A 25,195-nucleotide genomic window follows, 5' to 3' on the forward strand; every position below is an offset into this window, starting at 1 on the left:
TGTTAAGGCGTATGTGCCAATTTTTGTTTGCCAAATGCGCTGGGTTGAGCCTTACTTATGATCACGCTATGAGCGATTCGCAAGCGTCTGTCGAAAGGGGAGGAAAATATAACAGCCGTAGCAATTTCCCATTTTTATGTACGGAGACTCATTCGCGTCGCAGAGCAGACTCAGCAAAGTGTACCCTGGTCCCAGTCTCCTCGTTCTTTTCGACGCTTACAATTGGCCACTTTCATTATTTTGTATCCTGAAAACAAACTATCTTCATTGATTTAGAGTACGATCGTGAAATTGAACGATGGCTAAAAGAGAGGGCGCTCCTGTTAAAATGTAGATATTAAACCGAAAATGGTGGCAGCATTGCGCGGTCAAGTTTTTGATCGAAAATTAGAAATATTGCCGTGAGATTAACACACCCAAATGGGAGTGCGTGAGATAGGATTGAAGAGCCGGAAATTCTTGAGCCTTAGAAAGGAACGAGATAATATAGGACCATCATATTTTCTAGACTTTATTACATAGAATTATACACTTAGGAATGATTACATTTTATAACACATAATTGTAGCCTATTAACCAAGCCCATATATATCGACCCAATTTTTTTTAATTCATCCTACCAAATGCAGCACAGTTAGTTTCAAAGCAAATATATAATCTTTTCAGAACCCCCTCCAACCCCCCCCCCCCACAAAAAAAACTAGGGGGAAAAGACGGCAAAATGCTTTTGTTGAATCTCTCACTGCCAATTTTGTCAATAAATTTAATTCTGGATAAAAGACGAAACTGTCTGCATACTTCCTTCATTTGACCTTAACTCTCTAAATAAACCTGTAAATTGCTGAAACTATAGAAAATGTAGATAGCAATCTTTCAAGAGAACCGTCCCCTACCCCACCCCCTCTTCCCCCGCCCCCCCCAAAGGGGGGAAAGACAGCAAAAATCTTTCACTGCCAATTTTGTCATCAAATTTAATTCTGGATAAAAGACGAAAATGTCGGCATACTTCCTTCATTTGACCTAAACTCTCCTGTAAATATCTTGTAAATATACCTTTAAATTGATGAAAATGTAATAATTATAATAATTAACAGTTCTTATATAGCGCAACTTACAATAAGGTCTGGCTGCGCTGTACTTAACCTGGTCATTGGTAACTTGTCACACCTACACACCAAAGTGTGCACAATTCAAACAATCTCTCCTGGGGCACCACAGTGCACCACAGCCACGTGTACCCTGGGGGACTTCCCATAGGGTGCAGCCTCAAACCGACGCACGCAACTATATTTTCAAGTCACCTCGCAAGTCCCCATTTATACACCTGGGTGAAGAGAGGCAATGGATATAAAGTGCGTTGCCGAAGGACACCACGCAATGATCTGGCCAGGGCTCGAACCTGTAATGCTTAGATCACAAGTCCACTGCCTTAACCACAACGCCCATGTACAGAGCACAAGAGAGAGCGAGGGAGAGAACAAGAGAAATTGTCTCAAAGCCAATTATGAATTGCAAGGTTAATATCTCTTGATATCTCTTTGTAAAATACTCTGATAATTGTCCTATAAAGCACTACAAATTTCAAGGGAAATTTGACAAATTGTGGCTATTAATCAATTTGTAACGTATCAATATTTGATTAACCTTGACATTTAGGAATTCCCAAATAGATTATTTGTCCTTCTTCTTTATGTTCAAGTGACAGAATATTTGTCAACTTTTAGTGTTTCCTGCAAAGAAGTTGATCTTTTCATGAAATTTTTGTGATATCATTTTTCAATTTCATGTCGTACTTTCTAGTAACTGTGATCTCATTCAGTACAAGAAAATTATAAAACATTTCCCTGAGTCAACAACTTCTTGTAACACAAAATTCAGTGTTGAAGTTTGAACAAGATTTGTAAACTACATAGTTTCCATTTATTAAAAAATAAAATAAAGAGAAAGCACCCAAACTGGCAAAAGAAAAAAGAAAAGGAGGAGGGGGGGGGGCATCGTTCCTTGCCATATGTGTGAACATAGCAAACTTGCTCTTCTGCAACCAATGAAACTTCTTGTAACACAAATCTCATTGTTGAAGTTTGAACAAGATTTGTAAACTACATTTCAATGTTGATGATATCACTTAGTTACATTATAATCTTTGTACCACTATCCCCACCCCCCTCCACCCCCTACATCCCCACAAAAGAGAAGAAGATACAGAGTCACATAGTGTACAATGAGATGACAGCAACTATATAATTTCCATTTATTAAAAAAGAAAATAAAGAGAAAGCACCCAAAAAAGAAAGAGGGGGGAGGCATTCTTGCTTGCAATGTGTGTGCAGGGGGGGGGGCATTCTTGCTTGCCATGTGTGTGAACATACCAAACTTGCTCTTCTGCAACGTATGAAAAATATCTGTCAAGTATAACTAGATTTGCCTAATAAGAATACAGTTGCAGCAATATGGATCATCGCAGGATTAAATTTCCTGTTAGATGTAAGACAGCCGAGCAGTAATTTCCTCCACTTTAAGGAAAGCATTCACAACCTGACGTTTAAGACTTCTTCCTAATGTTTGATGGCTCGCAGAGAAATCACTTTGACCGAAAATTCAGTTCAGCATCCTGTCTCTCCTCCCAGAGGACATTTGCAGCCAGCAATTAGTTGATACTTCTGTTTCATCGCTTCTAGAATGCTGGCAGTCCGCGAATATATGTGTCGAGTTTCTCTTTGAACAGTTCACTCTTAATCGGGGCGTTCAACGAGCAGAGCGGATTTTTCACTACGTATTCCACGTATATCTGGGAACGAAATTGACGGACAAGTATGTGAAATTATAAATTTCCCAAATATGTGATGGATTCCTTTACTGCAAATTAAATGATCTCATTACATATTATTTTATTACACTTAAAGGAATAATTCTGGTTGATATATTGGTCAATTTTAAGAAAATTTAACGAAGAAGTAGAAACTGATACCATCGCACGTTAATTGTACTTTCACCAAACAAAGTGATATCTTTAAGTCAACATGAATGTAATAATAAACACATTCCACATTGCCAGGGAGGATTAAAACAAAACAATTGATACAAACTTTGTTATATATTGTTCTTCATATTGTAACAGAAGCCACACCAAATTAAAAAAAATAAAAAGACATTTCTCCTCTGATATTTTTGTTTTTGGCTTACCACAATCAAACTACTATTGTACTTTTGAAGAAATTTATGTTTTAAATTTTGTTTGTGACAGTTGCCCTGATCAAGAAAGCTATCCAGGTTTATTTTCAAGTTTTTATTTTCAAGATCTAATTTCAGGGAATAATGAAACTGTAGGCTAGTTGGTTATAATAAGTATCTTATCCATAAAGTTGGAAAATGGGGTAGTGGACAATCATCCATCATATTTTGTAATTTTTGGGGGAAACCTTCTCTTCCCCCTCCCTTCCCTTATACACCACCCTCTAATGCAGTTATCTGCATATACCTCTAATATTACCTCAATGTGGATGGTCAAGGCTAGAACAAACCCAAAACAGCAATGCATATAGAAATAAAAATGTTTGTACAATTCTTTTAAGGTGAAAAGTTGGTTTGAATAAATACTCACAGAATTATAAGTATATTGCAAACTTTCCCTCAGTGATTCCACATTCAGACTTGTATTGAGGACAAACTTCAGACCGCTGGGAGGCTCAAAGAAATGCAGTTTGTAAAAATTGGTGTTGAAATTTGTGAATCCATCTTTGCTGATTTTGAAAATGTATTTAAGGAAGATAAATTGATCCATCAGAAAGTGTGAAGCAAAACAAAGCACTATTGACCTAAAAAAAGATTTCAAGATACGGATTGTGGTCCTTCCCCCCCCCCCCCTCTATCACCACCAGATATTGAGACAAACTAGCCCCATCCAAACACCAATAGGGAGTGATGATGATCAGCACGGACGCAGAGAGCTTTTCTGAGATGGTGGAGACGAAACCAGTCGGATCAAATCGAAGATGACGTCCCACAGAGGCTGAATACAGTCATACCACAACAAATTCGTCGCTGTTATCAAACCCAGATATTGTGACTGTCATCAAGAGCCTCTGTCGCATAGATCAACAGTATTCGTGAGACATTGGACGATATTGCCAGTGCTGAATTTTCCAAGTGACCTTCGTCTTTTTACAAGTGGGGTGATTTACGTAATGTCCCGACAGCTCAAAAGTAGGGGGATATGTCCCCCTGTCCCCCTCCCTCCCCCAAGGTTTCTACACCCATGATGATCAGAAAAAGATGAGAAGCAAAGAAACCGAGCATTAACATCGTTAAACAATGATATCTGTTCTGAGAGAGATTTCCAGACGTAGAGCCATCAGTTAGTGACTCTCTTTCAATTCCACTCACCCCAACCCTACCTCCACTTCCCTCTCTCCAACTCTGTAAACGTACTTTCAAGTCCAATTAAAGGACTGATTAAAAAATCTGCATTATTTGTATGACCTAAAACGTACTCAACGGCATTTTTTGTCCGAAGTTGCAAATTCCACTGACAGATGTATGATGGGGATGAACTTTTATGGAACAGCCAGAGCCAAATGAAAACTTCATAAAGGCGGGGGGTATGGCTCTTGGGTCGTGGAAGGTACTGGGGGAGGGGTCTGGTTCCTTCCCAAGAAAAAAAAAAGTTGTAAGTCCATGATGCATTCTGAGGTATACTTAGGCTATAAAATGAGGTCGGTACTTACAGTAGATGTTCATGCAAGGTTGGGATATAAATACTCTTGATACTTTTGTGTGTGGAGTTGAAAAGGGACTGAACACCCATATTTATGGTCTAATTCTTCACTACATCATTACAAGCTTTAATGTTTTCCGAAAAGGATACAAATCTACTGGTGACATTCGACTGACAAATACCCACATTCCATTTCCAATAACATTCAATTAGACACTAAAGCCATGTACAAAGTCTATATTATTACTGTAATATTTCATCTGATGCAAGAAAGATTAGTTAAATGGTAATTACCTAGATATCACTTCATGAACACTGAGGGATAAACTTTTGAGAAATGTTATAGGTTCCCTGCAAGTAAAAACATCTGTTACAGTACAGTACCAAGACTTTCGGCCATACATTTCTACACCATGGTGATGCTTCAATGTTTTAAGAAAAAGGATACAAATCTACTGGTGACATTCGACTGACAAATGATTTGATGGAAAATATTAGGCCGTACATCAGCTTGAATTCCTGAACGTGAAAAGATCAAAGAAAATGGAAGAAAAATGATACGGTATAACTTGTGACAAAATGAAGAGAAAAGACAAATATTCCAAAGAGTTTGAAGGAGAAGGAGCTGACATTTACATTTATACCTGACACCCTGTGAATTTCTTTGCTTTACATTTAATTATTACTATTTTGATAAATCAAGAGATCTTTCTTGCTGTCTGGTAGTATCAAGCAGTTTCAGATGAACCTTGCACAATGGTTTATTTTGTAATTAATTATGAAATGTAAACTACAGTAACGACTCCAACCATTAACATATATATCTATCTGAAATTTGACAAGATCTGCTTGGATTATCGCTTAGTGTGGAGCTACTTGATACTTTTACCTAAGTCTTTCATAATTTAATTTCTCTCTGTTGAAATACCAACAACTTATTTGAAAGTTAGTGAATTGCTTTGTATAACCTTTCAGACGAGGAAAAGAATACAGTATCATTTTGAAACATTTACGGAACAAAATACACGTCAAAGAAGAAAACAAATAAATAACGTGAAGTAAGAGAAATTCTACCTCTTCCTGTGGCATTCCCGAACTTTTGTTTCTCTGCCATTCCTGGTAGAATAGGCACGTTCCATTCCGGTCGAATATGTACATGTTGTAGATTGTCATTTTTCAGGTAAAAGCCAGTCTGTAATCTGACAAACTTTGAAAAGAAAAATTTACATATTTGAATAGATATATATATATATTAATATCTTGATCAAATCATCTTGTAAATCTTGTGCAAGTATTCAGTGTATGGGCAATATGTGTTGAAAAAAAGCTTGGCATATAATTCTTCTATTTACCAGGTATGCACAATGTCAGACTCTGACACATGCAGGTAGGCCTAGGAAAATATCAACAGAAATGGTCTCTTTAACAATGCATAGCATAGGCTAGACCAAAATTTCTATTCATGTATATAATAAGAAACAGACATAACAGATAAAAATCCAACGACATCAGCATCATATAGAGTTCTGTAAAAAGTCAGTATTGAACTGTTACTTGTATGTCACATGTGAGCCAAATAGATTAGTATTTGTAGTGTAGCACATGGATGAAAACACAAGAGGTTGTGTTAGAGTATAGTCCATGGACCTATTGTAATGCAGTTTCAGAGATTTGATCACGGTAATGGAAAGTAACCCAAGCATGAAAATGTGCTAGCAAGTTTCCTAATATTTTTTTTCACAAACAAAAAACAATGATGTAAATTTGTAAGGCATATATACATCCAAATCAAATGCTTTATTTCTTTTGTGACATTGGCTTACTTACCTCTAGCTAGACTGTTATTTGTGTGAGTCCCATGTAAATAAAGAAAGAAATATCCCCATTTATTCTTTCTAAATATGTCTAATTGTACTTGGTATATATTTCTACTGAAACAAAGGATAGTATTGAAATTCATTCAAGACACATTCTGTTGTATTAAAGTATACTGCATCATAATATGTCCTGCTATATTTCAAGAAGCTACTGCAATAGAAATTGCCCAGTTTCATTAAAAAAAAAAATTTAAATGAAGAAAATTATGTGCATGCTGGTAGCATATATTGCAATGTCTAGATATGTAGAAAAAAGAGCAATTTATTGGTAAACTTTGCCAGTTCAAGTCTTAACTAAGTGCATCAAAATTGGACTAACCGTGCTTTAACCATGGTTCACAATTCAATCAAGGGTCACAGTAACATTAAACAAATTTGGACCGATGAGAGTTCTCAATTCACTTCAATGACAATCTTGGCAACCCTTGGGAGGATTGATTCTTCAAAGTTTATCTCTTACCAATACTGGAGTATTGCAGCCTTTGAGATTTATTACGGTGAGGTTCATGCACAGAGTTGGGCTAGGATCAACGGGGTCACCTCCTATATATTTTCAGTTTGGGGGTCGTGTCATTCCGCCATTGGTACATTCCACCATAGAAAATGTGCTCTTTTTGCATAGACAAAGTGCCATTTCGCCATGTTAACATTTTCTACCACTTGTGATTGTGATCACTCTAGTGCGTTTATGCTGGTGAATTCCATCTTTAGGCTATGCATGGTATTTTTGGTGTATTTTCATATTACATTAATCAGGTTCATTCGACTGGAATAAGTCATTTATAACTTTACATCATGTCTACCTTTGAATATTTGACCTTACACCATTACTAACATCAGACTTAAAATGTATACATTGTTACTTACTGTTAGCAAATTTCGCTGAAGTGGTATGGTATTGCTATTAGTAACTAGTACTACTTGGACAGAGACGTACGCATAGGTCTATGTTAATAATTAGTCGGTGAGAATTTTTCACTCAGCGATGTGCTTGCTACAAATATATATAAAATGGTATGGAATTTAATGACTCCGTTAGCTTACAATTCCTTCAATAAAAATAACCTTGAGTCTTCGTAACGGAAACCAGTTTCGCAAGCCTCCAAACTGTATAAATTTCACCTTCCGTCATCAGTTAGTGTCACCTTCATTCTATTTCAGACCATGTATGTATGGAACGCCAAAACCGACAAAAATGCTTCAAAAATGTACGTAAACCTAAGTCATTATGTGAAACTATGATTGTGGCACAATCAATCGCTTACTGAGCTGCTTCCCAAAGGTGGAGCAGAGTTTTAAAGGCATTGAAGACTCGCCCCAAACCGCGTGCGGTCATCTGAAAAAGTTAACTTTCTGTTGCTTGTAAGTGACGTTTTGTTCGTGTCGCTACAAAATGCAGACAGTAATGAAACGTGATACCTTGTTATCTTTAGCTGGTAGAGATGTCAATCGCTGTATCGTTTATACACTGTGCTCATAGGCGTAGGAGGCGGGGGGCTGGGGGCTGCAGCCCCCCAACCAAAAATTGTTGTGAAAATTCGGGCAATATGCTGATAATTTTTCGGGCACCTACTGAAAAAAAAAAATTTGCAATGTGTTTTTCAATGGTTAAACTGATATTATTATTATCATTATTATTGTAACGACCTCCACAATAATTATAACCAATATGGAAGGGTAATAACACGGAAAATGATTGTATGTGTTTGGGATGTGATGTAATAACCGATGAACGTCTATATGATATGCACATTAACATGTTGAACGCGCACGGAGCGCGCAAAAAATTTGGTTATATTTTTCGGGCAAGTCGTTGCAGCCCCCCCCCCCCCCCCAAATCAAATTAGGCTCGTACGCCTATGATTTTGATGTGGGTATTGACCGCAGCTGTTTGTACTGACTGTACTGACTGTACGTGAGGTTAATGGGGTTAAAACGAAGTCTGTTCTCCTATCTTCTTTTTATAAGGGAGGGGGCGGGGGAATCCTGAGATGCCCGAATAAAATCAAGAGACAGGGAATTATTGTTGTGACTTCCGGCTGGGTATCATCAAGTGCGACATGAGTAGCTCCTGACTATTTCTCCTGGAGTTTCGTTGACTTCATTTTTACACCCCCCCCCCCCCCGATGTGCGTCACGAAATATGAAAATGAAAGAACTTTTCGACGTACATCCCGCTGCCTTAATAAGTCCGGTGAATGAATCTGGTAATAAATCTGAATCCTGGGATGCATCCTGGGATGAATCTTGTGATGAATCCTGTGATGAATCCTGTGATGAATCCTGTGATGAATCCTGGGATAGCTTCAGGTTGGTACTACATAGTAGTCTACCTTGGTCTGACAGCCCGTAGCCCTAGCACAGTGATGCTGGTAGAATAAATGTCACCAAAGAAGTATTTTCAAATATTAGCATTAAGGTATTGAAGATGATGGCTGTAGCAACAGTTCCAACTGGATCAAGAACCATACGCAATGCTAATAAATTACGGAACACATTGGCGTCACCATATGCATTCAACATCCATTGGTAAGACAATTCATGCACATGTGAGTGTCAGAGTAGCCCTAAGCTGGAATATCTTGTCTAGGGGTGCATGTAGCCCCAAAGTTAACTGCATTGTTAGCAAAGTTTGGGAACATTTTGACACAGGGAGGTATCAAAGAGAGAAATACATTATACAAGGCAAACGATTACTGTAGAAGTTTTGGTTTTATGCAATCTATAATGAAGGTACAGATTAACAGCCCTTGAATAATAAGACCTACGTGTGATATCATGAAGTGTAACATATTGGATGAGTGTTTTAAAAGCACTCTCTGATAACTGGTACTTGGTAGGCTAGCTTGTATTGTATTAATGTTAAATGGCCAGTGAAGTTTATAAAGTGTGTATCAGATATGTACAGTACTAACACCAGTCACAGGACATTTAATGGTAAATAGATCTTCTGAGTGTGTAAGTCATACTTCTTTTGAGTTTTGTCAATCATTCTGAAATGAAATATGAACTAATGAATGTTGTGAAATGTTCACATACATTAATTTCCTTTTTGTTGGAGCTGTCACACATGCACTTCAGTGTTATAAACCACTAGCCTAGACTAAAAGTGGTTATCCAGCCTTACTTCAAGGGAGAATTTGTTTACTAGGTTTATGTACTACATTTCTAATTTTCTTTTTGAATCATCACCAATAACTATTTAAGCAAATTGCTCACAATTATTTTTGACATTAAATATACATGTTGCAGATATATATTAGTTGAGATCAGGATGATATGCATAAAATGTAATCACACATGGAAAACTTTCACATTTTTATGTTTTTTTTTCTCGTAGGGTACAACTACCAAATCATGTTGAGTCTGAAATTTTGATGAGTTTAGAGAGGTAAGATATTTTAAAGGTTCTACATAGGCCAATAAGTTATTCTTGAACTGCCAAATTAATTAATTGATATTCCTAGTGATATTTAACATCTTTGAAACCATCAGCAAAACTTATAACTGAATATTATAAATGAGGCACAAATCCCTAACCATCATCACTGGCCTATGTGATAGAGATAACTGTCATGGACGACTTCCCGAAAACAGCTCAAATCTGATCCATGCAACATCGATGAGTTAGGTTCTAAGCCATTTGATGAGATGACACAATCCAGCTATGTTCCACCATCTTAATATTCATAAACTTGGCAAGTCAGTACTTAAAGGGTGTGAAGACTTGCGCAAAAAGAAACGTCTAATGACGATAATCTTACCTAGTTTCGAATGAGGTGTAACAGAAGTGTTAGACACCACCATCGATCCCAGAAAATACACACACACAGCTTGCTACCATCGGTAATTAGACACTAGTGTACAGTCAGTTCATACAGCTGCGGTCAATACCCACAGCACTGTGTGCAAACGATTCAGCAATGGACATCTCAGGTCCAGCTAAAGATGACAAGGTATCACGTTTCATTACTGTACTGTTTGCATTTTGTAGCGACACGAACAAAACGTCACTTGCAAGCAACAGAAAGTTAACTTATTCAGATGGCCGCACACGGTTTGGGGCGAGTCTTCAATGCCTTTAAGTAATATTGCTCTATGTAAGAAAGAGAGTTTAATTTCCACAAATTTTTACCCAGGTTGTGCAACATGAAGGAAATTTATTAGTCATTCTGCAGGTGAAGTTAAATAATGCTAAGTCAAGATCCGTTGGAATTTTTTACCTTAAAAGGAGAATTATGAAAAATGTACTGTATGATCATGATTGAACTCATGTCAAATTGGACAATTTATTTTTCCTTCCCCAGGATGTTCACAGACCTACCTCCATTCGCTTCTGTCAAAACTCTGGGCCAAAAGAGGAAAAGAGGAGAGGATGTTGAGGGGGATGATGAAAATAGGGCTATTGTTAAAGCTTTAAGGTGAGTAATGTAGTACTAGACTAAAAGTTGGTTGGTGTCATAGCTTCGAGGAACTGCAGTAGGAGTTTCTAGAAATGTGAACGCAAATGACAAATCATTTTAATTAAATTACCAGCATATAAAGTTTAAGGTGACTATACAGTACTTGCAGAATTTTAAGATTATCATTCATTAGAAAGATGGCTTGAGAGAAAAAGTGTTGAAATTTCATATTGCAACACAAGAGACCAAAATAATAGAATAAAAACAAAGGAAAGAAAAGAGGTACAGTAAGGTATTCTGGTGTTGTGATATTCACGATTAAAATATTTGCAATGATTAGATGTCCTGTAAGGCTAGTAACTAAATTATGACATGATCTCCCCCAGTCAAAACATTGTTGTTGATATTAACCCATTGTGTTAGAAGCTCTAATAACTCAAACAACCCCCCCCCCCAACCTCTGTAGCATTTAACATGCCTATCACTCATTGTGAATCAAATGTCATGTAAAATGGTATACTTTACGGAAGGTTACTCTTGCATTGATTAGCATAATTAGACACCTGTCACCCCACTATAATTGCACTCTTTCCTTCCTGCAGATCTCTCATGGTTGTCGGTATAAATCAAGTGACAAAGTGTTTAGAGACAGGCCAACTTGAAGCAGTGGTACTTAACAAGCCAAACTCTGCTGAAGCAGTGTTAACAGATCATCTCAAGGTTCTGAGTGCAACCAGGAACACTCCTGTTTGCGTGCTACCAGAGATGAGAGAGCGACTTCGCAAACCTATGAATATACATTGCGTGTCCGTGATCGGTTTCAAGGTAACAAATTTACAGCCAAACAATATGTGTCATAAATGAACTGACCCGACAATGTTAATATTTATTTTCATTCGTGGAATTGGGATTGAAGGTTTGTAACAAATATAGGCATGTGGATGGATTGCAATAGGAAGTTACATTAAAAAAGGATGAAATAGTTAGTCACACTGAACCGTTTGAGCAAAATGGTATATATATAAAACATTAACTTTGTTAATCTGAAGAAGTGAAGAGCCGGAATTTTTGGTATTTATAAAGACAAACAGAAATAGATGTTACTCCACCTGTTTGGTCTGAAAATGTGTGAAATGTCTTAAATGTTACATTATGTTTCATTGTAGCGGCTCATTTTTGGGGGTTTTATTTTTTTCTTTGACAGAAAACCTCTCAGTGTCCAGCAAACTTAACAGAAGCAACATTCCAGAATATCGTTAGATTGGTTCAGAGAATACGAGAGGTAACATCTATCATAGTGTTACCATGGTTACACACAGAAGATGAACTCATGAGAAAGGTAGGAGAGCTAACAGAGAGAGTGTTTCCGAACGGAGTAAATAAACTCACATCCGAAGAAATGCCAGGAGTGAAAATCGTTTCAAACGACAGCAAGAAACGAAAACTGGATGACGGTTCCGAGCCGGCAAAGAAAGTCAAAGTGGACCACGTACTGGAGAGTCCTTTCGCAGCCGAAGAGGCAACGGTCTCAAAGGAGAGCCGGAATGCGACGAGGTCGATAAAACAGAGCATGAAATATCATACTGCTAATATCATGCACATCATAAAAGGAGACAAAACAAAAAAGAAATTGAGGAAGAAAGATGCAAGGAAGTGACACTTATCAAGAACAGTTCGAGGTAGAAAATGAAACTTTAATAACGTAGATAAGACTGGCTTGGAGAAGGTGCTATTTTCTTGGTGGAAAGCTGTGAAAGATAGTTTCTGTAAAGGGAGTCCTACCAACCTGTGTTTTGCACCCAAAAAAAGGAAGATTTAAAGGCATTGAAGACTCGCCCAAAACCGTGTGCTGCCTCTGAAAAAAGTTAAATTTCCGTTGCTTGCAAGTGAAGTTTCTTTCTTGTCGCTACAAAATGCAGACAGTAATGAAACGTGATACCTTGTTATCTAGACCTGAGATGTCCATGGCTGCTATGTACACTGTGTTGTGGGTATTGACTGTAGCTGCATGTATTGACTGTACACTGTTGTCTAATTACCGATGGTAGCAAGCTGTGTGTGTATTTTCTGGGATCGATGGTGGAGTCGAACAATTTTGTTACACCTCATTCGAAACTAGGTCAGATAACCGGCATGAGACGTTACTTTGTGCGCGGGTCTTCACTCTCTTTAATCATTTTCAAAAATTGAGAGATTAGTAAAAAAATATGGAAAATTGGGCAAATTCAACTGAAACATGAAAGCGATATAAAGTGTATGATAGCAAAGGTAATGCACATCTCCTGGACAATATTATAGGCTACATGAAATCCCAATAGGCATTTTATGCAATTGTATCTGGGAAAATGAAGTGAACTTTCTCCACGTTCCCAATGCATGTAAACATACACGTGCCACATTTATAATCAGATTAGAATAAAAATTGCTGTGAGATAAGCACGTGTAAAGCTGGATAGCATGAGATTGTCTTTAAGACTGAGTTTTGGCAGGTCTGTGTAAAGAGATGTTTTATGGTCGTCTTTTTATATCAAAATTAAACCATTTTGTGTTTAAATGCCATCGTGTCAGTGCAAGTTGATTTAATGCATGTTAAAATTTATGTATTATTTTTATTTATTTATTTCAGTGGATATAGCAATATGTACTGGAAAAACAGTTCTTTTCCAATTTTTTTAATCATCTAAATTAATTTTGCAACTACAGAAATTTTGGCAATTGTGACTAGAAACATTCAACTATTAAGCATGAAGTTGTTATTTGCTCGGAATAAGGTTCAAAGGTCACAGAAGTTGGTACCTCTTACAGTCATGCATAAAATAAACAGATTCTATTTATTCTAGACTAGTTGCACTTAACGGGTTATTGATATTCCTCCTTAGCCCTTTAATAGGTCTTCCGAAATGTCCTTTTTCCTCAAGATGTCCATTGTCAGCCGAGGTTTACAGAACAAAGAATCTCCAATTGTTATAAACATGTTAAATGTTGTTTGCATGAACTTCATGCAGTAGGTGAACTTTGCATCCACCATCTTGACTGTAACAATGCTACTGTTATCTAGTTCAGGTCACAAGGTCACTTCCAGTCAACAGAGCTTAGTCTCAACATATTGTAAACTCCAAAAGTCGAGCTTCAGTAATGAGTTGTGTGGAACTTATTTATTAAAACGAGATCTTTTCTTTTGAAATGTGGCAAGGAATCACCAAGGCTCATGGCTTTCTTGTTTCGATGTCCTTTTGGAAGGTATTTTGTAATTGTGAAGAACTTCAGAACTTTTCTTAGTGACATAAGCTGAGGCAAGGCTATGAACGTTGCTACAAGTAAAGCATTACATTATGCAACACTTAGTGGTCAGGTATTAAAGAGCACCGTGGTGAAATAAAAGACATTCAAAAATAACAACTCGGGAACAATATTTCTTGTTGTCTATTAATCTTTATTAACTATCCTCCTTTGAGCAAATCCCACTCAAATTTTTTAATGTAAATATAATATCTCATTGCACCCTTATAATAAACTCCACTGCAGTAATCAATATCAAAAGAGATGAAAAAGTCCGTAAACATGGGGGCATATTTTTAATAGTCGTCCAAGACGATCAAATTTCTCCTCGGACGGCCAGAGTCAGCTTTGAAGGTCGTCCAAGAAGACGCACAGTTGTTTACATCAAATTCAGATTGAATTGTAATTTAAAAAAAAAAAAGTTAAAGTGGTAAACGGGTATCACCCTCTCATACTTTGCAGATACTGAAAATATAACAAAAATACTGGTAGGCCTATGGTCCACCTGGACAAAGTTGTCCGAGGGACAGCCAGAAGAAAATCCTTAAAAAATTTGCCCTGAAACATGTCATCCTTGGACATAGTACGCTCACCAAACAGACAGTAAGGAAAATGTTTCGAAGTGAGAACAGAAGTAATTGTAAAGAAAATAATCAGAATAAGAAATTTAAGAACGAAAGAGAAAATTTAAATAATGTTATATGTGATTGAATTTAATTTGATATTCATTTCAGGGGTTCAATGTGACTGTAAAATAGGTGTGAGATAGATTTTTAAGTAATACATGGCAATAAAAATCATTAATTCCTAAATCACTCAGACTTAGTATGCTTGTATATCAGTTCTTGTCAAACTCTTTGGTCGCTAAAAATATGTCTTTTATCTAGTCCGAAGCTTGTCAAACCCAAAACATGTGGAACGGTATAAGTCATTTCTATTGACAACTTGAAGACCAAAGGTTTCTTCAACATAAACCACACAATTTTAAATTATTATTTAAAGTTTAGGTAAATGTAAAAATTCCATTTATGTCCCTGTATCTCCCTACTTCAAAATGCTTTATGTGACCATTCTCTTCATCACATTTTTTGCTAGTACCTCAAGCCACTCTCAACAGCACAGAACTATAACTTATCCAGTGTTATGCAACACACTGATATAACGTACCAAACATGTTTGCACACACAGATATGGAAATTTGTTTAAAGCAATTTTGGTACATAGAGAATTTTTTTGTCAGTAGTTTACAATACACAGAATTCACCAATCTTGAAATTACCATGAAAGATGTCAAATATTCAATATTTTCTGATAAACAATACGTTAGCATTATTTTTCTGTGAATGACCAAATAGTAAGAAGTCAGGGAGATTTAAAAAATTGCTATTATTATAATCAATTTAATGGATTGTTCTGCTGAAAATTGCAAAAGGATGATGAGCTGTTTAGTTCAAAGCATAGTAATTATCATGTCATAGGAATTTCATAATTGAAGAAATATAGAACAAATTATTCATAACCACAAAATTATCCTGAATATTTAATATGATTTATTATAACTCAATTTATAAAGCCTTCATTTTGAAAAACAAGACAATACTTTTAAAATTTAACATGCAAATCAGATCGTCATCAATGTCTTCACTGCATGAAGTCAAAACACTTTCCAAAATTCACATTGCAACATTCTACTCAGCTTTCACAAATTAAAATGACAATCTTCACAAACAACGACAAAACGTGTTTTCTTTCGTCCCCAAAATAGCACCAAGAATATAACTTTTTTTTTTTTTTTTTGAGTTGGCAAATTTGTTAAATGCTTTCATCTTAAACTCCTACAATATTCACAAACCATTCTTAAATCCCATGAATGTCTGTAGCATATAAGTTGCTAAAGGTGGAAAATCTTGTCCTTCCCCTTATTGTTGCAAGTGTTTGCCACTCCACAAGAGATGTTTAACAGTGCACTGAAAGTCAGAGATTAAATCTACAAAAATCTGAAACATTTCTGTGTGACTTTCTTTGATAGTACTAAACTTAGTGAACGTCATTCTGATTTGAGTTTGCCCTTCATTGTACCCCCACCCAACGCTGCACCACACAATACAATTAAATACATCTTTCATTTAGAAGTCACCTTTCTCAGAAAGGTTCCACAACTATGACTTCAAATTGAAAAACATGCAGCCATGTTGGCAGGAGATTCTTGCAACATTGGTAGATAAAATTGGAAAATGTTTAATACTGCACACAAAAAATAAAAGAAAACCATTAACATCAACAGATTAAAAAAATAAATCCTCTCTGAAAATGTATTCGTTGGTAACTTTGCACGGAGTACGGGTGGAGATTCACGAGAGAGTCGAGACCGATAAGCAAAAAGAGTGATCCACAATCAGTCTGTTATCTACTTTTAGTTTGCAGAGTTTCGTTTACAGAGCCAAACAAAGTTGGAAAAAACATGACTGCCGAAAAAAGGAAGGATGGAAAAATGAAGATCCAAGGAGTTGCTGCCTAAATCTACTATGAATTTATCATCCAATGAATCTGATTGTTTTCTGCAATAAAATCTTTTTTTTTCAATCAGCATGAAATTCAAGTTCAACAATGATAATGTATGATATCATGAATGTGTATGATATCATGAATATTCATGTATATGTATATTTATGAAAATGTATATTCATGAATATGTATATTCATGAATATGTATGATATCATGAATATGTATATTCGTGAATATACATTTTCATAAATATTCATGTTCGTGAATATGTATGATATCATGAATATGTATACTCATGAATATGTATATTCATGAATATGTATGATATTCGTGAATATTTCAAACCCTCAAAAGGGTTTGTGATCTACCACTTATTGTCACTAACAAAAAAATTAAAGTGAAGGAGCACCAGCGTTCAAAACTTCGACACAAAATAATCATGAATAAATTTGCTTCACTAATTTTACTCGCTTATATCACTTTTGTGTTATAGGGAAAGCTGTTAACGAACAAAATATAAAACTGCCAAAGCCTGTGTAGTTATTACAATGTGTAAAATTTAAGAGAGTGTCTGATGTTTCCTTCTTATAACATTGTCTTCTTTGGAGATCTGTGGCTCATTCAACCCTCTTTCTCTCAGCCCTCTGCCAATTAGTCTGTTTCCTTAACTAGTCTCTTTATTGTTTAATGGTCCAATTCACTAATACATCCTATCTGGGCTTGTCTTTACCTGTCTTAACTGTGTTTCCATATTCCCGTCTCTAAATATAAGTCTGCTGGGAACGAATCATCAAGCACACTCTTTTATCTTTTATACATATTCCTCCGTGTTGGGATCTTTTTGAAGTGTCGGAACCTCCTCAGAAGAAGTACTGTTGAATAGTTCTGGCAATTGGAAAGGCAATGCTGACAAAACCTTCACTTGAAAATTTATGTCAAGTTTCTGTTTAAACGATACATATTTTACGTGGATAATCAAGAAATCTTCTGGAAGCGTACTATCTTCCCTGCCATACAGAATATTTGATGGATGGATGTTTCTGAATTACTTTTCCCACTTTTTCAATAGCTTGAGATTCTTTTTGGTACTTCAGCATCTTGGCCTTGATAGGACCCACTCTTCCTCCCACTCCACCATATCTGCATCTCTATGCATAAATTTTAAATAAAATTACATTCCAGAAGCTGCTTTCATAAAATCATAAAGTCCTCTTTTCTCTGATATAATATTATATTATCACTTTTCAAAGTACTGAAAGAAAAAGCAAACAGACATGCTTTTACGAAGAGAACTGGGTTAGATAAAAACGAGCAATAAATTCTGGCATACATACTGCCATACGTTACAAGAATATTACGTTTCCATACTGATAGTATATTTCCCTGGCGATTAAAGATGGACTAATAATATATAGAACATCACCAAAAGAAAGTCAAGGATACACATTTATGATATAGGTCTTTACAATCGGAGCATAATTTGTAGATGAGTTACAAGTCATGACACCAGTAAAAATAAAATCTTTGGAGTAACAATTTCAAAGGTAAGTTAATAATAACAAAGGCATAAATTCTTTGATGTAACTTACACCTACACTTTTCTAAGAGTATATTTACCGGTGAAAAGTTGGCGAAAGTGTGGCGCAATGATAACTGGTGAAGAATATATCCAAGAATATATCCCAAACATATTTTTTAAATTTTCAATACAAAAAAAAATTAAATTAAATGGGAGCTTATATTTCTTTTCTTGAAAAAGAAAGATTGACCAATAGCAACTTGGTCAAACTCGATAAAATATGGGTCTTTGATAGCAAGACCCGATGCTTTTCAATAAGAGATTCTGTATCGGATTGGTCAAACCAGCTAAAACATTGACCTTTGACATCAAGTTTCGATGTTTTTCAATAAGAGAATCTTTATCGGATTGACAACGTACCATTATGCGATGGTGCTAAAGTTATCAGCAGAACTAGCAATGTTTAGATAACATTAGCAATACACTTATGGATGAGGACATTTCTTATTTAAGGACCTTCATATTTGCATCTCTATAATTACATTAATGACTTGAGTTCAAAGGATTAATATGCATCAAAAAAAGTATCAAAAATTACTTGTTAGTATGCATCTATAAAACTATTTACACAAGGATACTGACGTAGAAATTGTTCCGATACACTGTTTCCCTTTAATATACAAATTGATAAAGTAACATATAACTTTTTTACGGATACAAAACAAAGGAAGCTAAATTTTATTGGCAAAAATATTGCTTTTACAAAGTTTTTTATTCTCTCTTTTCCTTTTTTTTATGTCAAAGAACTTTATTTCCGTGGACTAAAATTTAATACATCTGGCTTGCAAATGATTCCTTTTAACATTTCAATCTACTTGCTTCATATTAAAGTCGAAGAATTGCCCGCATGCATAAAAGTTGACGGAACATCAAAGCAATATTTGCTAACGGATCACAAATAGTATTCAAGGCAAAGGATGCAGTCCAGAATAACAGTGGCATTATCAAGCCCTTGCCAAACCATCTCCACCTCCCCTACCCTATCCTTCTACAGTACACTCTCCTTGTTATCTTCATAAAAAAAATTATTCAATACTTTATATACATGTTCAAGCGACAGGGCTTACATTTCCCAAAAATTAAAAAGATTTCAGTTCAAGCATTTAAATGATGGAAATTACATACCAAGTTTCAAAACATCACTTTTAATTAGTGACACAACAATAAAAAACAAACTTTATGGCATAACTGTTGTTAATGAAAATAACAATCTTAGTTCATCTTTTCACTTATCACACATTACTTTACAATTCCTACGATTCCTTTCATTTCCAGTAAATTTCTCTCAAACATTCGACGTACAAGCTTTTTCTGTTTGACATCCACTCATTTGCATATTCATGACAATAATTATCATTTCGGTAAAAGCTGCAGCAGCTGCAAGATACCCTGCAGCAAGGCTGCAATCAATATGGCAAAGAACTGAGGTAATCTCTGCAGACCAGCAGTGCTTGTTGTGTGAAACTGAACGGCACAAAAGATTACATCTTACCCAGCCTGGCTGCAGGATCCAGCAACCTTCCTCTCAATGTCCCTCTCTTTCAAACATAGCGCCTGACCCAAATGAACCTTTCTCTGGTATTATTTTCAATTGATGGAAGGCTTAACTCGAAAAAGAATCGAAAATATGTGAAAAACGAAGACATTTTTAATGCCCAGTCACGATGTGCCTTTCAGCTATTAAACTTCAATTTCATCTAAGATATCATCTATTTAAATTAACTGCAATAAGTCTTGATACAAAATACCTCAGCAATTTATTACCAATTCACCTTCAGTACATACTGACCATACCACCAATTTATAATGGGAAGGTACTGCAGTTTAACACAACACTTAATTTAGTACAGATGTAAAACTAGGAGTGCAATTTTGGTGTAGGGACAGGTAAGTAGAATTTTTTTTTTATTTTACTAAATATATTTAATTCGATTCATTGCACTTCTGTTCCTCATTGGGCAGACCTTAACTATGTATGGAATAATTTACATCCTAGTAAGTTTTACGATAATTAGTGAGTCTGTTATGCAGCGGGTTATTGGGTGCGGTATGCCTACAGGTTTTTTGAGTTTTGACTATGTCTAGACTTATGTATTTGCAGGGTGTTTTGATAATATTTTCATTTAATAATACGATAAACAGCCGCAAAAATCGAAATGCTATTGCATCTAGATACAAAACTACTGATGCATCCATTTATAGATACATGATAAATTAAGTAGTTTTATGAGTACTAAATTGGTTATATTTGCAGTAGCCCATACGTGCATAGAGTAAAAACAACATCAAATAGTGTAATTTATAGCCAGAGGTAGTAGGAAATTATCAAAGTGCTGTGGTCCCCTGGAAAAAAATAAAATAAAATCAACATTTTTGACCGTTCTCTAGAAGAGGAACAATTTATTACGAGATAGAATAAACTTCAAAACTGCCCTAAGAAGTAAAAAAAAATAAATAAAAACGAACGGGATGACAAGAGTAAAGGTAACTTTAAACAAACAAACAAAAAAACTAACAACAAAAGTAATTAAGGGATTTTGAGTATAATATTAAGATTGCAAACATCTCCTCCTGAGTTATCATAGTAACACAAAATGATGGCAGCATTCAGCAATGAAACTAACGGAATAATTCCAAGGCAACATAGGTCATAATCAATTGCCATAAGGAAGTATGTGTCATAAAGTTGGTTGCCGAAGAAGGGTTTGTGCATACAATTTTAGTGACTTAAATAACGTCCATTTTGGCATTCCAAAGAGAAGCTGATGATAACTTTAAAAACATTCATTGGTATCTCGTAACTTCATGGAAAAAAAAAAAACTTTTGACTCTTCGGAAGAAACAGAGTAATGATTGTTTCCATAACGATTGTCATATTTCATCTTACAGTTTATCCAAATAAATCATTTGAGTTTTCTCTGGCTGTTGGTAAAAAACGACAGTAATACTGCTGACCACCTTGAACAGTAATTAGGATGTAAGAAATGAAAATTAGTCAAAGTTCAAAAAGAAGTCAAAACACTTTCATGAAGAAAGCAAAGACTAAACTTACTTTCATAAATCCAATCATTTTGTGTGTTTTCAGCACAAAACATGTCCTACTTGTTTTGACAAGGGAAGAAGGTACAAAATGTACTCACAGAATGACAATTTGAAAATTTTAGGGAGAAAAAGATACAGAAAAAAAACACAAAAATAGGTGGGATAGTACATATATAGTAAATTTATATTAAAATATTGTCCACATGTTCTGATTTTAACAAGTTAGGTCTGTAGAGAGAGGTACACATAGGATACACACAAAATAAACACACTGACGAGTGGTTAGGCCTCATCACCTTTGCTGTGTACATTTAAGTACTCTTAGGTTACCAAGCACACGAATTGTCGGCTTTTCGTCTTCGCAAATGCACTCATGCTAACGTAGCTCTCTTTTGACTACCGCCCTCGTTTGTTTTAAAGTCTCCTCCACGAGATTCCACGAAGGCTTGATATCTGAAACGAAGCAAGCGATGTTAAACGATGTTAAACTGATGTTTGGTAAGGAACTTATCTGCAACTGTAACTTTTCTGGGTGACCAGATTTACATTCACTCGAGTAGGTCAACAGTATTATCCACCAATTATGCTAGAAAGTCACATTTTTCACAAGCATTCACAGTCACTTTCAAAAAGCTTTCCATCACTTACACAATTAATTTCTAAATTTTAAAACCATCATCCAAGTCTGGGAATAATTTGGAGGAAACTGAGCATTCTTGGAAAATTGCTGTCTCAAAACTTTTAGCAGTTGGGTAGAAATTGCTAATAATTCCATACTGATGACCCTCAACAGCCAGATCCATATTATGGTGAGAATGCCGGGTAAATGCAGATTATTTTCTTAGACTTGACGACCATTTGCAGGCTCCAAATGCTGAGTGTTGGGACAGATGTTAATCACTGCACTCTTGAATGATATTTCAGCTCTCTTTCTGAAAATGCTAGTTTCACAGACTTACGTTGTTTAACATTTCATTCAAGATACAAAACAAAAACCCCAAAAAAATTTCAACATATTTTTTATATACTTTGATACAAAAAAACATCTCATATTCCTTTAACCTTTGCTTATTCCAAAGTTTTGCATCAGTAACATTTACATTTTCTTCCGGCAACTGTCTAGAAAACATCATCGATTCCAAGAAAGAAACTTTTCAGACAAATATTGGAGCCACAAATCATTCAGGATAAACCGATAAACTAAAGGACTTACATTCTACTATATTTCTCTCTTTCTATGGCAGACACAGAGGGCTTCATGGACCTCTTTGCACCCATGAGATGACCTTGGGTTATCTTTATCAAAGGTTCTTTCTTGACCCTGTGTTCGGTTTGTTCTTCGTCACTCCCTAGTTGCTCTTCCAGGTCAAATGTTCGTCTCTGCTTCAAGTAGTTTGTAGTGATGGTGTCCACCTGGAGAATACAAATTATAAGATATAGTACTTATTGAGTCAATAGAAACAAATCCTGATATCTGAATTATATAACTTTCAAAAACATTTCCAACTTCCATGTGGTGAGTTTTGACAACGATAAGGTTGCAAAACTCAGAAAACAATATCCTTAAGCATAAAAGTAACGTATCTTTAAGTATAATTTTATTTTCCAACTTTGGTAAGATGGTGTTTGACAATGAGAAAGTTGCAAAAAAGTTGAAAACACTTTAACAGAGTTAAAGCTTTTTGACATCAAGATTTTAATGATTCCAGGTTACCATCTTCGGAAAGCAGTGAGAATGTTCTATTAAGGCCATGGGTTGCACAAAAGTTTTGAATCTGGGGAGGGGGGTGGCAGAGGAACTTGGAGGAACGGTGGGAAATATGCCAAAAAAGTGGTACTACAAGTTATGAAAGAGAGGACTTTTCACAGGATTTGGGAGAAAATTATTGTTTATTAAATTTGCTTCTACCTGCCAGAAAAAATTGAGATACTTTAAAAAAAAAAAGAAGTTACCTCAGATGATAGTTTATCCAGGTATTCTCCTTTTAACTCTACAATTCCATCTCGTAACGAAGGCATAAAGATAGGAGGATTATTGCTGGGGTCTGGAGACAGACCGGTACTGAAGACGCCAGAATCTTGGAAATTATCCAGTAGAGATGGAGTTTCTTCATTCTCTAACGTATCTGAAAAGAGGAGAAAGGATATTAAAGACAATTGAAACAACAGAAATTCAATCAAAGGTAGTCGGCTCGAACTACAGTAATTGACAAACACCTTTAATATCTTTCTACAGATCAGAGAAATCTTCTCTCATATAAATACTGATTCCAATCACAGTTTGATTCCGATATCAATTTATTAACACCATAAATGTTATATGTTCTGTTTTCTATTCATTCTCAATTTAAAAAAAAAAATTGGCTCGACATAAGTTCCGTTGATTTTAAAGTTCTCAGGTACTTCGCAGATATCCATTAAAACTTTACGTTTTCATCTTACCTCGAACAAATTCACTGATATGAGGAATATGTTTCTTCCTTCCATATCTATCGCCCGGTAGGTGCTGCAGGGAAGGTGTCTGGCGCCCTCCACTTTCGATACCGTTTTGATCGTCCGTCGACTCGGAACTAGCCGTCGGGGGAGGAAACGTCGACGAGGGTACCAGCTTCGGCGAACGACCAGAGTCCGAGCTCTCTTTCCTCGAGCGGCGGCGAGACGGGCTGGAACTGGCCGAACCAGCGTCCAGAGATATCCGTCGGTACCGAGAATCTCTCAGGTTATCGCTGTCGGCCGAGAGGAAGGTGAGTTTCCAATCGTCCGCTTCCATATCTCTGGCTCGCATGATCTGGATGGGCGTTGCCAGCTCCGAGTCCGCGTCTTCGTTACTGCTCCGGGGCAATAAGGAGTGAATGGCTTCCAGTTGAGCGTTGTAGAGTAACGCCTTGATATCGGCACCGGTGAAGAAATCGCAATCCTGTACCACCGCCGTCAGATCCACGTCCTCCGAGACGGCGATGTTTCGAGTGAGGGCGGTGATTATCTGGATCCTCTCCTCCTAGAAGGTTAAAAGAGGGAAAAAATCAAAAGCAAGAGTGACTGTTATGTATCCGGTAATAGTGCAAATTCTCAAAATTAAATATTATATCTAATAAGGTTTCAAAAAATACTTTTTACTACATTGCAGGGATGCTAGCAGGGTTTGCCCCTAGGGCCTGAAAGTTGTGGGGATTTGGATGTCCAAAAGACTATCTAAGCTTATGTTGGGAACTTAATGAAAATCCAGAGAAAAATTTTGCGGTATAGGCTCCAATTTGCATATGATACAGTGTGTTAGGATAACAGTTAGAAATTTGCGGGAAAAGCTCAAGCCTGTTTCAACTGGGACGGAAACTTCGTGTGGAGCCGGAACAACATTTCAAAATCGGGAAAAAGCCGGAATTCCGGCTATTGCTGGAATTCTGGCATCCCTGTTCATTGGTTACAATATACAGCATCTGTCAAATTAAAGATTCTCTCAGTATCGATATCTCTCTGCTATGAATATAAAATTTCAGGTAGAAGTATTACTGTATTCAAGCATAAACTTAGCAATTTAGCATGGTGGGAGATGATCCTCTTTTTGCTGGAGGAGGCTTAAAAATTGTATTAACAAACCTGAATGCTTTGTTTATATCAACCGGGCCAAAGCTTTATTTATCTTAACACAGCATTTTTTATTAATGGGGGGGGGGGGGTGGTGGGGGAGGGGGAAATTGTCTTATGACAGTACACAAAGTGGTTTGCAATGGAATAATAGATAAAGCAATTCAACTGCATTTCTCGCTGAAATCTTACCTACAATTCAACAACATA

At 36.2% G+C, this 25,195-nt stretch overlaps 3 protein-coding genes across 7 annotated transcripts in view; 1 reads left to right on the forward strand and 2 right to left on the reverse strand.

The window, feature by feature from the left end:
- Positions 1–495: 495 nt before the first annotated feature.
- Positions 496–7,788, reverse strand: LOC139975012 (trafficking protein particle complex subunit 1-like). 3 transcript variants are annotated; one of them, XM_071982603.1, is made up of 5 exons: positions 7,636–7,788; positions 5,789–5,921; positions 5,163–5,233; positions 3,602–3,740; positions 496–2,788 (listed from the first exon to the last, which is right to left on the reverse strand). In XM_071982603.1, the coding sequence occupies exons 2-5, from the start codon at positions 5,885–5,887 to the stop codon at positions 2,675–2,677; spliced, it is 423 nt and encodes a 140-aa protein (XP_071838704.1). In that variant the 5' UTR covers positions 5,888–5,921; positions 7,636–7,788; the 3' UTR covers positions 496–2,674. The 3 variants fall into 3 exon arrangements, with proteins under 3 accessions (XP_071838704.1, XP_071838706.1, XP_071838705.1); XM_071982605.1 differs by having other exon boundaries at positions 7,657–7,775; XM_071982604.1 differs by lacking the exon at positions 7,636–7,788 and adding an exon at positions 7,459–7,619.
- Positions 7,789–8,892: 1,104 nt separating this feature from the next.
- Positions 8,893–12,898, forward strand: LOC139974809 (ribonuclease P protein subunit p38-like). 3 transcript variants are annotated; one of them, XM_071982244.1, is made up of 5 exons: positions 8,893–9,120; positions 9,932–9,982; positions 10,899–11,012; positions 11,597–11,819; positions 12,199–12,898. In XM_071982244.1, the coding sequence occupies exons 1-5, from the start codon at positions 9,020–9,022 to the stop codon at positions 12,649–12,651; spliced, it is 942 nt and encodes a 313-aa protein (XP_071838345.1). In that variant the 5' UTR covers positions 8,893–9,019; the 3' UTR covers positions 12,652–12,898. The 3 variants fall into 3 exon arrangements, with proteins under 3 accessions (XP_071838345.1, XP_071838346.1, XP_071838347.1); XM_071982245.1 differs by having other exon boundaries at positions 9,019–9,140; XM_071982246.1 differs by having other exon boundaries at positions 9,077–9,120; positions 9,932–9,998.
- A 1,786-nt stretch (positions 12,899–14,684) lies between these two features.
- Positions 14,685–25,195, reverse strand: part of LOC139974808 (peroxisomal ATPase PEX1-like) — a 31,650-nt gene continuing 21,139 nt past the window's right edge. Inside the window, exons 17-20 of the mRNA XM_071982243.1 lie at positions 23,843–24,398; positions 23,354–23,526; positions 22,614–22,813; positions 14,685–21,853 (exon numbers count right to left, since the gene is read on the reverse strand). Coding sequence (XP_071838344.1) covers positions 21,772–21,853; positions 22,614–22,813; positions 23,354–23,526; positions 23,843–24,398 — 1,011 coding nt within the window. The 3' untranslated portion in view covers positions 14,685–21,771. The remainder of the gene's footprint in view (positions 21,854–22,613; positions 22,814–23,353; positions 23,527–23,842; positions 24,399–25,195) is intronic.

This window comes from Apostichopus japonicus, chromosome 10 (assembly GCF_037975245.1).
Source record: "Apostichopus japonicus isolate 1M-3 chromosome 10, ASM3797524v1, whole genome shotgun sequence".
Taxonomy (NCBI): domain Eukaryota; kingdom Metazoa; phylum Echinodermata; class Holothuroidea; order Aspidochirotida; family Stichopodidae; genus Apostichopus; species Apostichopus japonicus.